Genomic DNA, 14,336 nt, shown 5'->3' with positions numbered 1-14,336 from the left:
TTTAATCCCAACAGTCTATGCTTACTTGGAAAAATATTTGTCTGACTGCAGGCACGGAACCCGTTGTGCTGGAGAAGTGGCAGCCACGGCAAACAACTCACATTGCACAGTAGGAATCGCCTTTAATGCCAAGATTGGAGGTATGTGAATCAATCTACCACCCAAAAAAAAAAGTAACCAAGGAGCCATTTGTTCTAAATAGTACATTCAGACTCCTCAACGAGAGAAGACTTGTATGAGTAACAAATCTAGCTGTGTTAAAATCTCAGTTGTACAGTAGTCTAAAAATCAGTACTGAAGGACTTTGTCTGGAGTAACAATTCTCCAGTGCTCCTTAGAGCACTACCTCTCATTACACACAGAAGAACAGAACATAAGACCTCTGATGAAAACACAGAACTCAGAATTAGGATATTTGGGTTTTCTCACAGATTCAGAGTTCTAAGTTATGAACATCGACAACCCAGAAGTAACTATACACGTCATGAATTTTGCCTTGCATATTGGTCCCAAACTAATCACTGTCAAAGCATGAAACATTTTGTGTTGTTTGGTTGTGGTTTGATTACTCTGTGTGATCTGATTATGGCCTGAAATATGAGTTTCGATTGAACTCTTTTGTTTATTCAGCCGAGAGGTTCCAAGTGGTTCCTATCAATTCTTAGTCAGTGGCTGCTCAATTGAGACATTTGGCCTAGTTTGTGGACATGACTATCAAGATGTAATCTAGGTGTTTTCTAGGATGTAGCCTGCCTGTGAATATTTTAATGCTTCAAGGGAAATTTTACCCTTTTACTTTCAGTGAAGTCATGGGATTGGTATATTAGCTTTCAGTGGACAGACCTTGGCTCAAAATCATTAATTGTTGATTTTCTGTCCCAAAATAAAGCCCATCTGTGAAAACAGAAACGTGTTTACCTATGTATACACCAGAAGACAGTTGAAAAATATGACCAGGCAGAGTTGAGGCCATGTTTCAACAATTAATAGTGTTATGTCTGTTCTCTACTAGATCAGTACAAGTGTGATCCAAATCAAATGTGAGCACAGCTGCATTTGAAATTGGCCAAAGCACACAACATCATCCTGATGTCAGCTTTCTGTTTTTATGCTGGCTTCAAGAGGACAGACAATACCTGATCCATCATAAGGTCAGAGTGATGCAGAAAAGCAATTTCCCTTCAGGTGAAAGGCCTGCCTGCATGAAGTTACCCTGTCAGAGTGGTTTAGAAAATCTGGATTGGCCAAGGGAGTGAGTTTGTGGCAGAAGAACAGGTTGTCTTATGTGGAGGTTGTGTTTGGTCATGTACCAGCAGCTATGAAACCAGATTTATTTCATTGTCAAACCAGAGTCAGAGGAGAGTTTGTGCACTGATAGAGAAAAAAGATGGTTTCTGGAGAAGTTTAATTTATGAGTTGGATAGTCACACAACCTGCAGTAGCATAGGTGTGTCCTTCAAAAGTTCTCCTATAGTAACAGCGGCTTCTTAATTAATTATTATTTGTTAAACATTAGGAATGTGCAGTAATGTTTTAGAAATCCTCCAGCCACGTTAGCTGAATCACAGCCTTTACTAAACATGTGTGAATGCAGTTAACATTAGCAGTAAAGACTGTCGATGTGTGCCTTTTCATAATTCATTCATTCATTCATTTGCTTTGTATGAAGAATACAATATCTTTCAAGAAATTTTACTGGTCTAAGTGAAATAAAAATGTTATCCATTCCATTTGTCACCATGATTCTGTGGAGCCATCACTAACACTGTTCTTAAAAAAAAGCTGGAAAGTAATAACGATATGTAAACCTCACTTGAGGTGATGTACCACCTTTTAGAAGTATCGACAGTTGAAAATAAGACTTCAGGAGGCTCAGTAGATAATCTGCTGAAAGTTATAGACAAGAGGAAGTTCTAGAGTATCAGGAAGGGAGGTTAAGTGTCCCCTTACACTAAATGTACGTATTTAAGAGTTTTGCTGCTGCTAACCTCTATTTGGCATGCCTCCCTTCCTTCCCTCAGAAAAGCTACACATATAACGTTAATTCATATTATGCTGAACTAGTGTTCAACTTGCTTGTTTCCCAGGGATTTTAAGTCCCTCCTTAGACCTTCTGGGAGAATAAACTAGAGTCAAAGTAAAGCAATTACATTCTCCTTACACATAGAAGAGCCTGCAGACAGTGATGTTGAACTTGCCTCACCAAGTTAAGTATTCTCCATTTCAAACCAAAAAGTGTCTCTGGACACGTAAGGTATAGTAAGGAGATAAAGCAAAGGGGAAGAAAAATCCTTTGTATCGATATTCCATTAAATACTGACAGCTGAACAAATCTGATTAATTAACTTTGTGATGGAAAGTCATTAACAAGATATCCACCAGTAATGCCTGCTTTTCTTTTAAATGTGTTTGTACTCCTTTCTCATTTCCATACATTTAAGAACCTCTCACCACAAAGAAGTAAAAAATAAGATCCTTAGAAAGTCTGAGCCTTCTCTCATAACAGAGTGAGTAGGGATGTAGTCTGCAGAAAAGAAAATTTGAGTAAAATTGCAGTCTGGACCTTTCATGCTTTTACACTTTGTGGAACTTATGAAGATATATGCAGTATGCTTGCAGTTTGTGCATAGCTAAGCTAAAGGCCCTTTCATGGAAGGAGAAAACAGCGCGCCAAAGGGGTAGATCTTTTTCTAATGTGACTCTCTGCAGTAATCACACATAGCAAATTACCACCTACAGAGCCTGCGAGACTTTTTTATAGGAAGGGATGGTTAGTGTGGTGTTATTGTTGCAGACTGTGGAAGTTGCAAAGCATCTGTGGGGATTTGGGCGCTTAGTTACTTGGCTGAGCTGGAGTCCTGACAGGAAAACAGTTACACTGAATTATGGCACAACAGATGTAGATTGTCTTCAGCTGATGAGGAATGAGTTCAGCTGTTTCTTTAAGTTTAAGTCAGATGCTGATTTAAAACAAACATTTTTAAAGAAAACTTGCTTTCAGCTCAGTTTTGCGTGTTTCCTGTGATTAATTCAAAGTTTGTTCTGACTAAGATATCACTTATATTTTGGCAATTACTGCAAATATAGGGAAAAGTTTTCAGAGCTCTAAGTCTTAGGTGGAAAAATCTGCAACTACAGTCTGCTAATTGCCTTCTGGACAGCTTTTGTTGCACTATCACCACATGCCAAATGTGGTTTAGAAATTTTGTGATTGGCAGACTTAAGTACTGCAGACATTGGGAGAAGGAAAGAAAGAAGGAACAAATCAAAGAACAAATGTAAGGAAGGAAGGAGAGAAAGGAAAGAGAGAGAGATAGAAGGGAATTGGTTTTCTTTAAGATAACTAATGAGACATCTGTTGTTCAAAGAACATGTACAGACATGCTAGAGCATGCTAGAGCATGTCTGTCCCTTTTTGGCCGGAGGGAGCAATGCCTGAGTCATGGCCTTGTCCATGCTGCTTTAGGTTTCACCACTTCACAATTAGCAAACAAAACCGATTGTGAATTACTTCAGGTGCCATTGGCAGAGTCTGGACTTATCGTTCACTGAGTACATGTAATATTATTTAGGCTTGCAATGTAGTAATGAAGATACGAAGAGAAGCTTTATTTCACTTCTTTAAAAAACGGTGTGCCTTTTATTGTCTTTATTTAGAACAAAATGTGTTTCAATGTGCTTGGAAGAAATTGAGAACTACTTTCACCCATCATTAATTTTCTGAGATTATCCTGAGGAAGAAAAATAAAACCTGAGAATCCCAGAGTTGGTTTAATGACTTTTTTTATAAAGTAAAGTTCATAGTGAGATCACTGTTTATAAAAGTTTATTATCTCACAAAACATATGCAGCTTTTCTGTGAACTTGGAAATATGATCACTTTTCATTTTTTAGTGAATTAGAGTAAGGAAAAGAAAAGGCCCTCTATCAACAAAGCACTCCCTATGCCATTTGTTAATTGGGAGTTAAGGTCTTGGTAAACACTCCAGTTACTTCAGTTTCTGCTCGTGAGCAAAAGGAAATGTGTGTGTAATTAAAATATGTAAATTTGGCTTATAAATAGCAGTGGCCTTTTAAAGAGGAATGAGTGTCAAAATTGTTAATTGTGAAAGTAATCAGTACTCTGTACTATCATAGAGTTACGTGCTAATTATTATTTACTGTTTAACAACCCTTTAATCGGATGTCACACTGTCTGTATGTAGGTCCTTTCTCTTGTTTAGGTTAAAACTCTCGGAGGTTTTCTCGGTCAGAATTAACTTCTGTTAAAGTTTCATTTGGTCAAAAGAATAACTTTAAGATTTTCTCACTTTCCAGCTTAAAGCCTGCCTTATTCAGTCTAGTGATCCTTAAAACGTCATGACACCATTCACTTTAGGAGGGCTAGCACATTGACTTGTCCAAACCCACTTGAATAGATTCTTTTAATACAAGAATTTTAATTATACCTTATAAAAGGTTCTTTTACACAGAGGAAGATGTTCACAATATTGTATTTTCAGGTTGGATGCTATTACATATAGAGTATTTTCCTGTAATTGCCCTGCCACTGTGTATCGTAATCAATTTGTACACAAGTTTTTCACTTGAAGATAATCATATATTGTCTTCAAATGAGACATAAAACATTTCAAGGTTCAAGTCTTTTTCTAAGTTTTCTCTAGCATAAAAGTTTCTTGTTGAAGTTCAAAGTCTGTATAGTAGATAAATGGCTTAAGATATTTTAAAACTTGAAGAAAGACAAAAAATACCCCTTCCTTTTTGTATTTTTTTAATCTAGAGACATTTTCCCATTGGAAAAACACATATCCAAACAAGGGTTTGGGGTTTTGTTTTTTTAACAACGGTAGAAATCTGTATGATCATTCAATTCTATGTCCTACACAAAAATTTTCTTACAAGGGTAGAAAGATGAAACGAAAGAAGCGCTTTGAGTTGATTGGTCCAGTTCGTTGTCTTTCATTCTAAAGGTGTACGGATGCTGGATGGAGATGTAACAGACATGGTAGAAGCAAAGTCACTGAGCCTTAATCCCCAGCACATCCACATCTACAGTGCCAGCTGGGGACCTGATGACGACGGTAAGACTGTGGACGGACCTGCTTCTCTAGCACGTCAGGCCTTTGAGAACGGCATCAGAATGGTAGGTTGGCATCAAAGTACATCACCTAGATCTGCTCTGATGTTCAAATGTAAGGGTACCAGCGCCCAGCATATGCAAGCACAAAATATGGGAAAAGCAAAGCATTCTGAAGGAAGGAAAACCGCTTTTGCATAAAACTAGAAATGCATTTTACTTCTATAGTGACCTGATGGTCAGCCCTTCCTGAAGTATCAGCTCTGTTCATTTTCAACTGGAATTACGTCATCACCAGTGCTCTGAGGTAATGATGTGATTCCGCAAGATAAAACGAGACCAAAAAAATGCTACTTTGCACAGCAGTGCTAAGTCAGGAAATCTGAATTACAATGAAACCTTAAAGCGAAAGCCTCTACTGTTTTTCCTTCTGCCTTCCTTTTCTGTTGGTTTTTTTTGCTTGCTTTCTTAATGACAGTTTGTTGATTTTAAAAGGGAGTTGGGGGCTAAAAAAAGTCTGCACTCAAGTTTCATTTACTTTTTATGTCAGATCTCAGAGAACTTGCACCCTGTCTATAACTTATATGTACATTTACCTGTAAGTCTGAGGTATTACATTTTCGCTGTTGTATAGCCTAGTGGTCTTCAGTGATGCAACACACTAAATCCCAAATGCCCCTATGTGAAAAAATCTAAGACCTTTTCAGTTTTCTTTAATATTTTACCATCAAACAAATAAGGCCACAGAAGGAAATGAATAGTTAGAGGAACTTCTGATGTCAGAGGCCAGTTTGTCATTCTTCCTTGTACCCTTCTGCCTGTGAACGAGGCAGATCAGGGAATTCCTCATCTTCCAGCATTCGCACCTCGTTTTGCTATGTAGGACTGGTGGAAAGGATTTTAAAACTTTGCTCTTGAAGGTATAAGTATTATTTTTAATGCAGCATAAGACGTGCTAGTTCAGTGATACTTGCTCTAGGATCAGAAAAGAGGGGATTAATATTTGTTTAAATCAACTGAAACTGTTGGACCACAGTGCAACTGGAACATAGTTACTAGAACGCAGTAATGTTGTGCAGCAAGATCGGAAAGTGCAGCTATTATTGAAATCAGTAAGTGCTTTCATCAGGTATGCCAAGACTGATTTTAGCAAGCTATAGCTAACATTCAGCCTGGAAGATTTGTGCCACGTGAAAGAGACAGTGTATGGCGCTGACTGTATTAATTTAAGATATAACATAAGATATAACCTAAAAAGCAGTCGTAACAGCAAACAGGGACAATGCATGCGGAGTGGTAGTAGACAAAGTTACAGGAGCACCAGGTCAAGCTGACAGTCTGTATGCACAGTACAGTGTTTCAGGTGATTTACAGTATACTTGACTGTAAATTGTAAATAAGTACATAAAAAAATTCATACCCAGTATCACCATAAACATTGTCTTGCAGTGAAAGCCTAGGAGGTGTTAATTCACGTCTAATCACACCTTCTTCTCTGACTTATATCAGTTTCCTCAACAAAGTTGCATAAATTTCTTACTATCCTGCCTTCCCCAAATATGGATAAAAATACATGTTTAACTTCCTAGCAGGTAAGTTATGAAGAGCAATAACTGAAATACTAAATTAATGAGGGACTGTATGTGCTACATGATGTTAAAGACACATCTCAGTTCTCTGAGTGCTTTAGTAGTGATGCAGCCATGGACTCTAGCCTTCCTTGCCCTCGATCATAGGACAACCAGTCAGTGTGGAGCTGAAATTTAATTTTTACTTATTGTACACTATTTAACAAGTGAAGCCTAGAATAACAAAATAATCAAGCACCTACTTAACTTGACCCTGCAAGAAATTCCAGGGGCTTAGTAGTTAAACACATTTAGGGACATTGATAGATTCTGCCTCAGAAAGCTCTGCTGTATTTAGTAATCGTTATTAAAATAGTTATTGAAGTGATCTTTGAACAATATAACAAGCATGTAGAAGGCCAAATGCATCTCATTACTGCTTCCTGTGCATCATCATTCCTCCCTGTCACCCAGCTAGAGTTTACTACTGCTTGACAGTGACCACAGAGAAGAAAAAGAATGAAGTGGTGAAGGGGACTCTAATGGAACTGCAGGATGCAAAAGAACTTGAACCAAATAAATGTTATGTCTAAACATATATATGTATTACTTTAAATGTTATATTTCATGTAGGTAACACAATTGTGAAAAGTTCAGCCCAATTTCTGTGCCAGAAGAACTCAGGGATTTCCTCAGTGAAATTTCAGACTGGGGATAAATCCAGTATAAATCAAGAATGTGGAATAATTTGCCAAGAGCATGGATCTTGCCTACAAGCATTATTGTTCCATTGTTATTATTAGAGCTGTAACGTGAGAGGTTACCCTACAAAAACCCAGACGAATTTCATTTTACCAGTACATTGTCCTATATTTTTAGTAGGTGCCAGTATGTAGTGGAAGTATAGTATTTAATTTTAAAATTCTGAGGTGATCTTTTTTTCTGACAACAACACAGAAAAATGAATTTGGTGGGTTTTTTTCGAGAAATAGTACAAGTCATATTTGATGCAAGTCAAATTATTATTTTTACTATTTAGATTCTATTTAATTTTATCAACTTTTTGTTCTGTCCAAAGTTGCCCATGCAGAGTTGAATAGATCTAAATATTGCCATATATTTGGAAATATTTGGCTGTGACTACAAAAGCTTTTTCATTTCTACTAAGGAAATAAAAGTTCTCTTTGAAACTTACATAAAATCATTGCATACTGAAATTGCAACATACAAAAAACCATACAAAATGTTTAAGGTTAATCTCTAATTTTTATTCTTTAAAATGTAGTGTAGAATGAAAGACTCTAAGTGTATATCTCAATTACCACCTTCCTTCATAGATTTAGTTTCCAGATGAAAAATTACTTAAAAATTAACATGTTCTTGTCCTTTTCACTAAACTATGTCTTTCCATGTTCAGATAAAGGTGCTTTTTCTGTATTTCCTTACACTGTCATAAGATGTGTCATTTTAAAACATGAGTCAAATGCAAGGAAAACAGACAAATTATCTCTGTGCCAAAATATTCCTAAAACCAGATCGTCGTCCAAAGCAATAACTAGACATTCAGCCAAATGTAGAGTTCTCCAAGCAGTCACAGTAATTGTGGAAATAATAACAGGCAGACAAAAGTGCTTATTGCATTGTGTACAAATCTTGACCTTCCTTTTCTAGAAATATTTAACTGAACAACAACAGTATTCCATCTAGCATTGCATCTGTGATGTAAGTTAAAGCAGCATGTACACAGGGAAATAAGGCAAGACCTTATTTCAGATCTACACAAAGGTTCGAGACTGATATTCTTCATTTATAGTGCATATGCACAAATGACTGAATATTATTTTTTTTTTTAAACGGGACAGCATAGGGAAAGGTTAAGATTTTTTATAAGCATCTGAAAAGGAAATTATGCTCAGCTCATTTCAGTCGGAAAATCAAAGATGGTGCTGAATAATGACTTTGATTAGATTATAATTAAACTGAATTATTACTTTTTTGTTATATGCATGAAGTAAAAATTAAATGGCTGCAAGAGTCACGGTTTCATATTCATAGAATCATAGAATAGTTTGGGTTGGAAGCGACCTTGAAGATCATCTAGTTCCAACCCCAGTGCCATGGGCAGGGACACATCCCACTTCATCAGACTGCCTAAGGCCCCATCTAACCTGGTCTTGAACATCTTGAGGTGTGGGGCATCCACAGCTTCCCTGTGCAACCTGTTCCAGTGCCTCACCACTCTCATAGTGAAGAGATTCTTGCTTATGTCTAGTCTACATCTGCCCTTCTCCAATTCATACCCATTGCTCCTAGTCCTATCACTAGGCTTTGTGAACAGTCCCTCCCCAGCTTTCTTGTAGCCCCTTCAGGTACTGGAAGTTGCTGTAAGATCTCCTCAGAAGCTTCTCTTCTCCAGGCTGAACAAGCCCAGCTCTCTCAGCCTGTCCTTGTATGGGAGGTGCTCCAGCCCTCTGATCATCTTTGTAGCCCTCCTCTGGACTGCTTCCAACACTTCCATATCCTTCTTATGTTGAGGATTCCAGAACTGGACACAATACTCCAGAGGAGGTCTCACAAGAGAGAAATAGAGGGGCAGAATCACCTCCATTGATCTGCTGGCCGCGCTGCTTTTGATGCAGCCCAGGATACAGTTGGCCTTCTGAGCTGTGAGCACACTGTGCCGGCTGATGTTGAGCTTCCTGTCAATCAGCAGCCCCAGGTCCTTCTCTGCAGAGCCGCTCTCAATCACATCATCCCTCATCCTGTACTGAAATTGGGGATTGCCCTGACCCACGTGTCAGACCATGCACTTGGCCTTGTTGAACCTCATGAGGTTCACACAGGCCCACTTCTCCAGCCTACCCAGGTCCCTCTGGATGACATCCTGTCCTTTCACTGTGGCAACGGCACCAGTCAGCTTGGTGTCATCTGCAAACTTGCTGAGGGTGCACTTGATCTCACTGTCAATATCATTGATGAAGATATTAAACACCACAGGTCCTAGTGTGGAAACCTGAGGGACAGCACTTGTCACGGATCTCCATCTGGACTTCGAGCCATTGAGCGCTACTCTCTGAATATGACTATCCAACCAGTTTCTTATCCATTGAACAGTTCACCCATCAAATCCATACTTCTCCAATTTAGAGAGAAGGATCCTGTGAGGGACCATGTCAAAGGCTTTACAGAAGTCCAGACAGATCACATCCATTGATTTTCCTGTGTCCACTGCTGTGGACATTATAGAAAATCACTAGGTTGGTCATACAGGACTTGCCCCTGGTGAAGCCATGCTGGCTGTCTTGAATCACCTTCCTGTCCTCCATGTGCTTTAGCACAGCTTCTAGGAGGATCTGTTCCATGATCTTCCCAGGCACAGAGGTGAGGCTGACGGTCGGTAGTTCTCAAGGTTGCCTTTTCTACCCTTTTTAAAAATGGACAAAATGTTACCCTTTCTCCAGTCACCAGGGACTTCTCGCAATTGCCGTGAGTTTTGAAATATCATGGAGATTGGCTTGGCAACCACATCAGCCAGGTCCCTCAAGACTCTGGGCTGTGTCTCATCAGGTCCCATAGACTTAGATATGTACAGGTTCCTCAGGTGTTCACAAACCTGGTCCTCTTTTACAGAAGGAGACTGTAACCCTTTTTCCTCCTCTTGTTGTCCCATGACCCAGGAGGAGTGAGGACAGCATTTGTCAGTGAAGACTGAAGCAAAAAAGTTGTTAAGTACCTCAGCCTTCTCCTTGTCATTTGGTACGAGGTCACCATTTTCAACCATCAGTGGGGATACGTTCTCTTTAACCTTCCTTTTCTGATTGACATACCTGTAGAAGCCCTTCTTTTTAGTCTTCACTTCCCTTGCCAAGTTCAGCCCCAGCTGCGCCTTGGCCTTCCTGACCTTATCCCTGCACAACAACACAGCATCCCTATGGACTTCCCAGGTTTCAGTTTGCTGATAGACTGGGATTCATGAAAAAAAGTGCCTGGTTTATTTTAAATGTATATTATTCCAATTAACAGCTCATGTAGGATGCTTTAGACTATTATTACTTTAAAATCTGCTGAACTAATATGATTACTCCTTACAAATCTAGGAGAAAATATCACAGATAAATGACTGTACAGTTTTTCTGTTCAGTCCCACAGAGACAGCACATGCCATGAATTGAAATAAAAAAATCTATTCAAAGAGAGGGTACTGAGTAATAACTGAGTTTATGAAATGACAGCCTAACCCACAAGTTAAATGTGCTTTAAAAATTCTGCCCAGGATCACAATAAAGAAAGAAGAAACCAATTTTTAAACCTGTCTCAAGCACCATGATTTTCTGTCATCTTTAGGGTGTTTTATTTAATTCTTAAATTTGCATACTTGAGTTCAAAGGCAAACATTGGATACTTTGCTATCAAACAATTTCTATGCAAATATAAAAACTTCCTTTATATTATGCTTCCAGTTGAAAAGATCCTTTTCTTGGAAGTAGTATAGTCATATGGGTGGAAAATTCTAGAGGCTTTTATCTGTTATATACAAATGTATTAGAAGTTGTAGACCTAATATTCTCAAAAATAATTCCATTACAATCATGCAGAACTTTCCTAAAAAAAAGTCAAATGAAGAGCAGTATGTCCCAGAGTAAGATGTTTAAAAAGAGATTAGGTATGCAATGTTGCATTTCACCCTGTGTTCAAGAACAAACAGACTTAGCATTGTGAAACATGATTGCGGCCAAATCATGTAGTAAGACTGTGCTGAATATGGGACAAAAGAGAGAGCACAAAAGCCTTTTCTTGATTCAGATAAATTAAACCCAAGTAGCATTTGATTTTAAGATGTCTGTATCTCACAGTCTATAAGCACTTGAGAGGCTTGGGCTCGCAGATTCATTCATGGCACTCTGATACAGCATTCAGACAAGTTCATTTCTATTCATACAAATAAGCCCGTTGTTTTTGGGCTCAGTCTCAACATCATTGGGAGAGTAATGCATTTCAGATATTCTGACTTTTTCTTTCATTACTGTTTGGCAAAGACTTAATAGTTAAGTTTCTGGATATATGACCCCCATTGATACTTGACGTTGCAGGGTTTTGAAGAGCTGGTTATCTCACTTCTTCAAATGTCTCACCAACTGCATGCTTTTATGTTGTTTGTAATACCCATAAGGTAGTCCAAGTCAGTGACCAGGCAGGTCATCCTTAATACAACCTAACAAACAAGGAAATCTGCATGGAAAATATTGGCTTTCTGCCTGTGTTGGTGCAGGCGCCTTCATCATATTGCTATGACACCATTCTGTTTAGCAAGCTGGACACAAGCCAAAATGTTTGATGGACATTAATGATCAGATATTATGTGGCTGAACCTCTTGTGAGAACTCGGCTTGGTGCCTTCCCTCCCATCATCACTGCCCCGTCTCATCTCTCTCGCTTCACCAGATTTGGCTACAGAATGTGCGTTCAAAATATTTGCTTGGAGCAGAAGGCTTTTTTACAATCACTAAAGAAATCTCCTACCCACATGCAAGAGAGAGAAAGGCAAGGGAAGGCAAGGCAAAGGAAAACGGAAGGGTTGGGAAGGAAAGGGAAGGGAAGGCAAGGCAAGGCAAGGCAAGGCAAGGCAAAAGCAAAGGGAAGGCAAGGCAAAGGGGAAGGGAGGGGAAGGGGAGGGGAGAGGAGAGGGAAGGGAAGGGAAGGGAAGGGAAGGGAAGGGAAGGGACGGGAAGGGAAGGGAAGGGAAGGGAAGGGAAGGGAAGGGAAGGGAAGGGATGGTAAGGGAAGGGTAGGGGGGGGGAGGGGAGGGGAGGGGAGGGGAGGGGAGGGGAGGGGAGGGGAGGGGAGGGGAGGGGAGGGGAGGGGAGGGGAGGGGAGGGGAGGGGAGGGGAGGGGAGGGGAGGGGAGAGGAGGGAGGGGAGGGGAGGGGAGGGAAGGGAAGGGAAGGGAAGGGAAGGGAAGGGAAGGGAAGGGAAGGGAAGGGAAGGGAAGGGAAGGGAAGGGAAGGGAAGGGAAGGGAAGGGAAGGGAAGGGAAGGGAAGGGAAGGGAAGGGAAATCAAACTATTTCACATATTATTATTACGGCTATGGTTATGAGTATTATTATTACTGTGTGCTTCTCCTCCAGAAGTGGAAGAGATTGTTCATAATTTGCATGTGTCCAGGCAAAGGTTTGCTGCCTTTGTTGTTCTGCAGGTGTTTTTCTTAAATTTATTTTTCCTGTAATCACTACTCTGCATCATTCTGAGTAGGATGTGTTGCTTTCACGAAGTGTAGGTATTTTGCTCTGCTTTACCAGAGAACTGCACTTACAAAAATCAAAGACAGAAGTTACTGTAAGACTTCCAGTCAAATGTGCAAAATAACTTCCAAAATGGCTGTCTTTCTATACACTGGAATATTGTGATGCACAGAGGTGAAGACCAGATTTTTTAATCTGTGTAATTATTTTTATTCACCTTGTACATCTGCCATTTAAGACTGAATAACACATATCTATGTAAATGCATCTCTCATATCATATATGGATAGATTTTGCCTGCACAAGACGTCTTGCATATTTGTAATTACTTGGCCCAAAACTAATTGTTGAAAATAAATCAGAAGAATTTGTTCTGTGCTTGTCTCAGAAGACATGATTTCTAGTATGTTGATGTAACTTAATGTTAGTTCCTGGCATTTATCTGCCATATGATTTGCATATATACTGTGTGTCTCTATTGCATCTGTGATGTAAGGTTTGAACATGTGATGTAACACTTAACATACTTAGTTAAACTTTGAGTAGGTCTCTACTACAGGTTGATGCTGACTATGTACCAGAACTGGAAAAGTCATATGGCATTTTCAGATTGTAATACTTACTTCTGACATCACAAGACGTAGGTTCATTGGCTTGTAATAATGTTTGTAGTTCTAACATCAGAAACAGCAATTATCATCTGGTCCTGGCTTTCCTTATAAACAAAATCACAAAAATTTAATCTAATTATTACTGCAGCAATATCCTTGTTCTCTTGATTAATCTTCTATTTTCTGTTCTCTCTACATCTTTTGGGAAGAGCCAGTCTTGACTGAAACCTATGTTCACATATTATGTCACTAACGATCTTCATGATTAAAATTATAAAGCTTATTAGTCATCTAAACTTCTTAGTTTCCTTTGCAGTGTAAAATGGCTCTTCTACTGTATTTATAGTGCATGTTAATATGTTAGGAATTTCCACATGTAAGTAATTACAGTCCATGGCCAAGAGATTGCTTGGATAAATTAAACTGGGACATAAGGACATAAGACAGGAAATGACCACACAGGTATCCAGTATGGTTCTCTGCTATCACAGGCATCATGTCCTGTAAATACATTCAACAATTTCTATTCTAGAATGAATTAGAAACATTTTCTTCTCTGTTTCTCTTGGGAGGCCATTTCACAGCCATTGCTAATGTACTGGTTAGAGACTTTCTTGTAAGTTACAGTCATGTTTAATCATGTGCAGTTTTTTGCCCATTTGTTCCAGGCCAAAATTGTGCTTCAGCACAATTAAATGCCTTTTCATGTTCCATTTTTCTTTCTGACATATTTATAGACCATCCAGAGGATCTCAGTCCCCTCTATTTTGATGTGATACATAGGCCACATTAATTGCTTAAAAATTAGGGTTTTTTCTCCTTATTTATCAAAGTTGTGCTT

General features: G+C 39.0%; 1 protein-coding gene across 2 annotated transcripts in view; it reads left to right on the top strand.

The window, feature by feature from the left end:
- PCSK5 (proprotein convertase subtilisin/kexin type 5) overlaps positions 1–14,336 on the top strand; it is a 249,086-nt gene that overhangs the window by 95,544 nt on the left and 139,206 nt on the right. For both annotated transcript variants that reach the window (XM_054054114.1, XM_054054115.1), the window contains exons 6-7: positions 52–140; positions 4,971–5,143. In XM_054054114.1, coding sequence (XP_053910089.1) covers positions 52–140; positions 4,971–5,143 — 262 coding nt within the window. The remainder of the gene's footprint in view (positions 1–51; positions 141–4,970; positions 5,144–14,336) is intronic.

The sequence above is a fragment of the Cuculus canorus genome, chromosome Z, assembly GCF_017976375.1.
Source record: "Cuculus canorus isolate bCucCan1 chromosome Z, bCucCan1.pri, whole genome shotgun sequence".
In the NCBI taxonomy this organism is placed as follows: Eukaryota; Metazoa; Chordata; class Aves; order Cuculiformes; family Cuculidae; genus Cuculus; species Cuculus canorus.
Note: the sequence above shows the minus strand (reverse complement) of the source record. Positions and strands in the feature narration are given on the sequence as shown.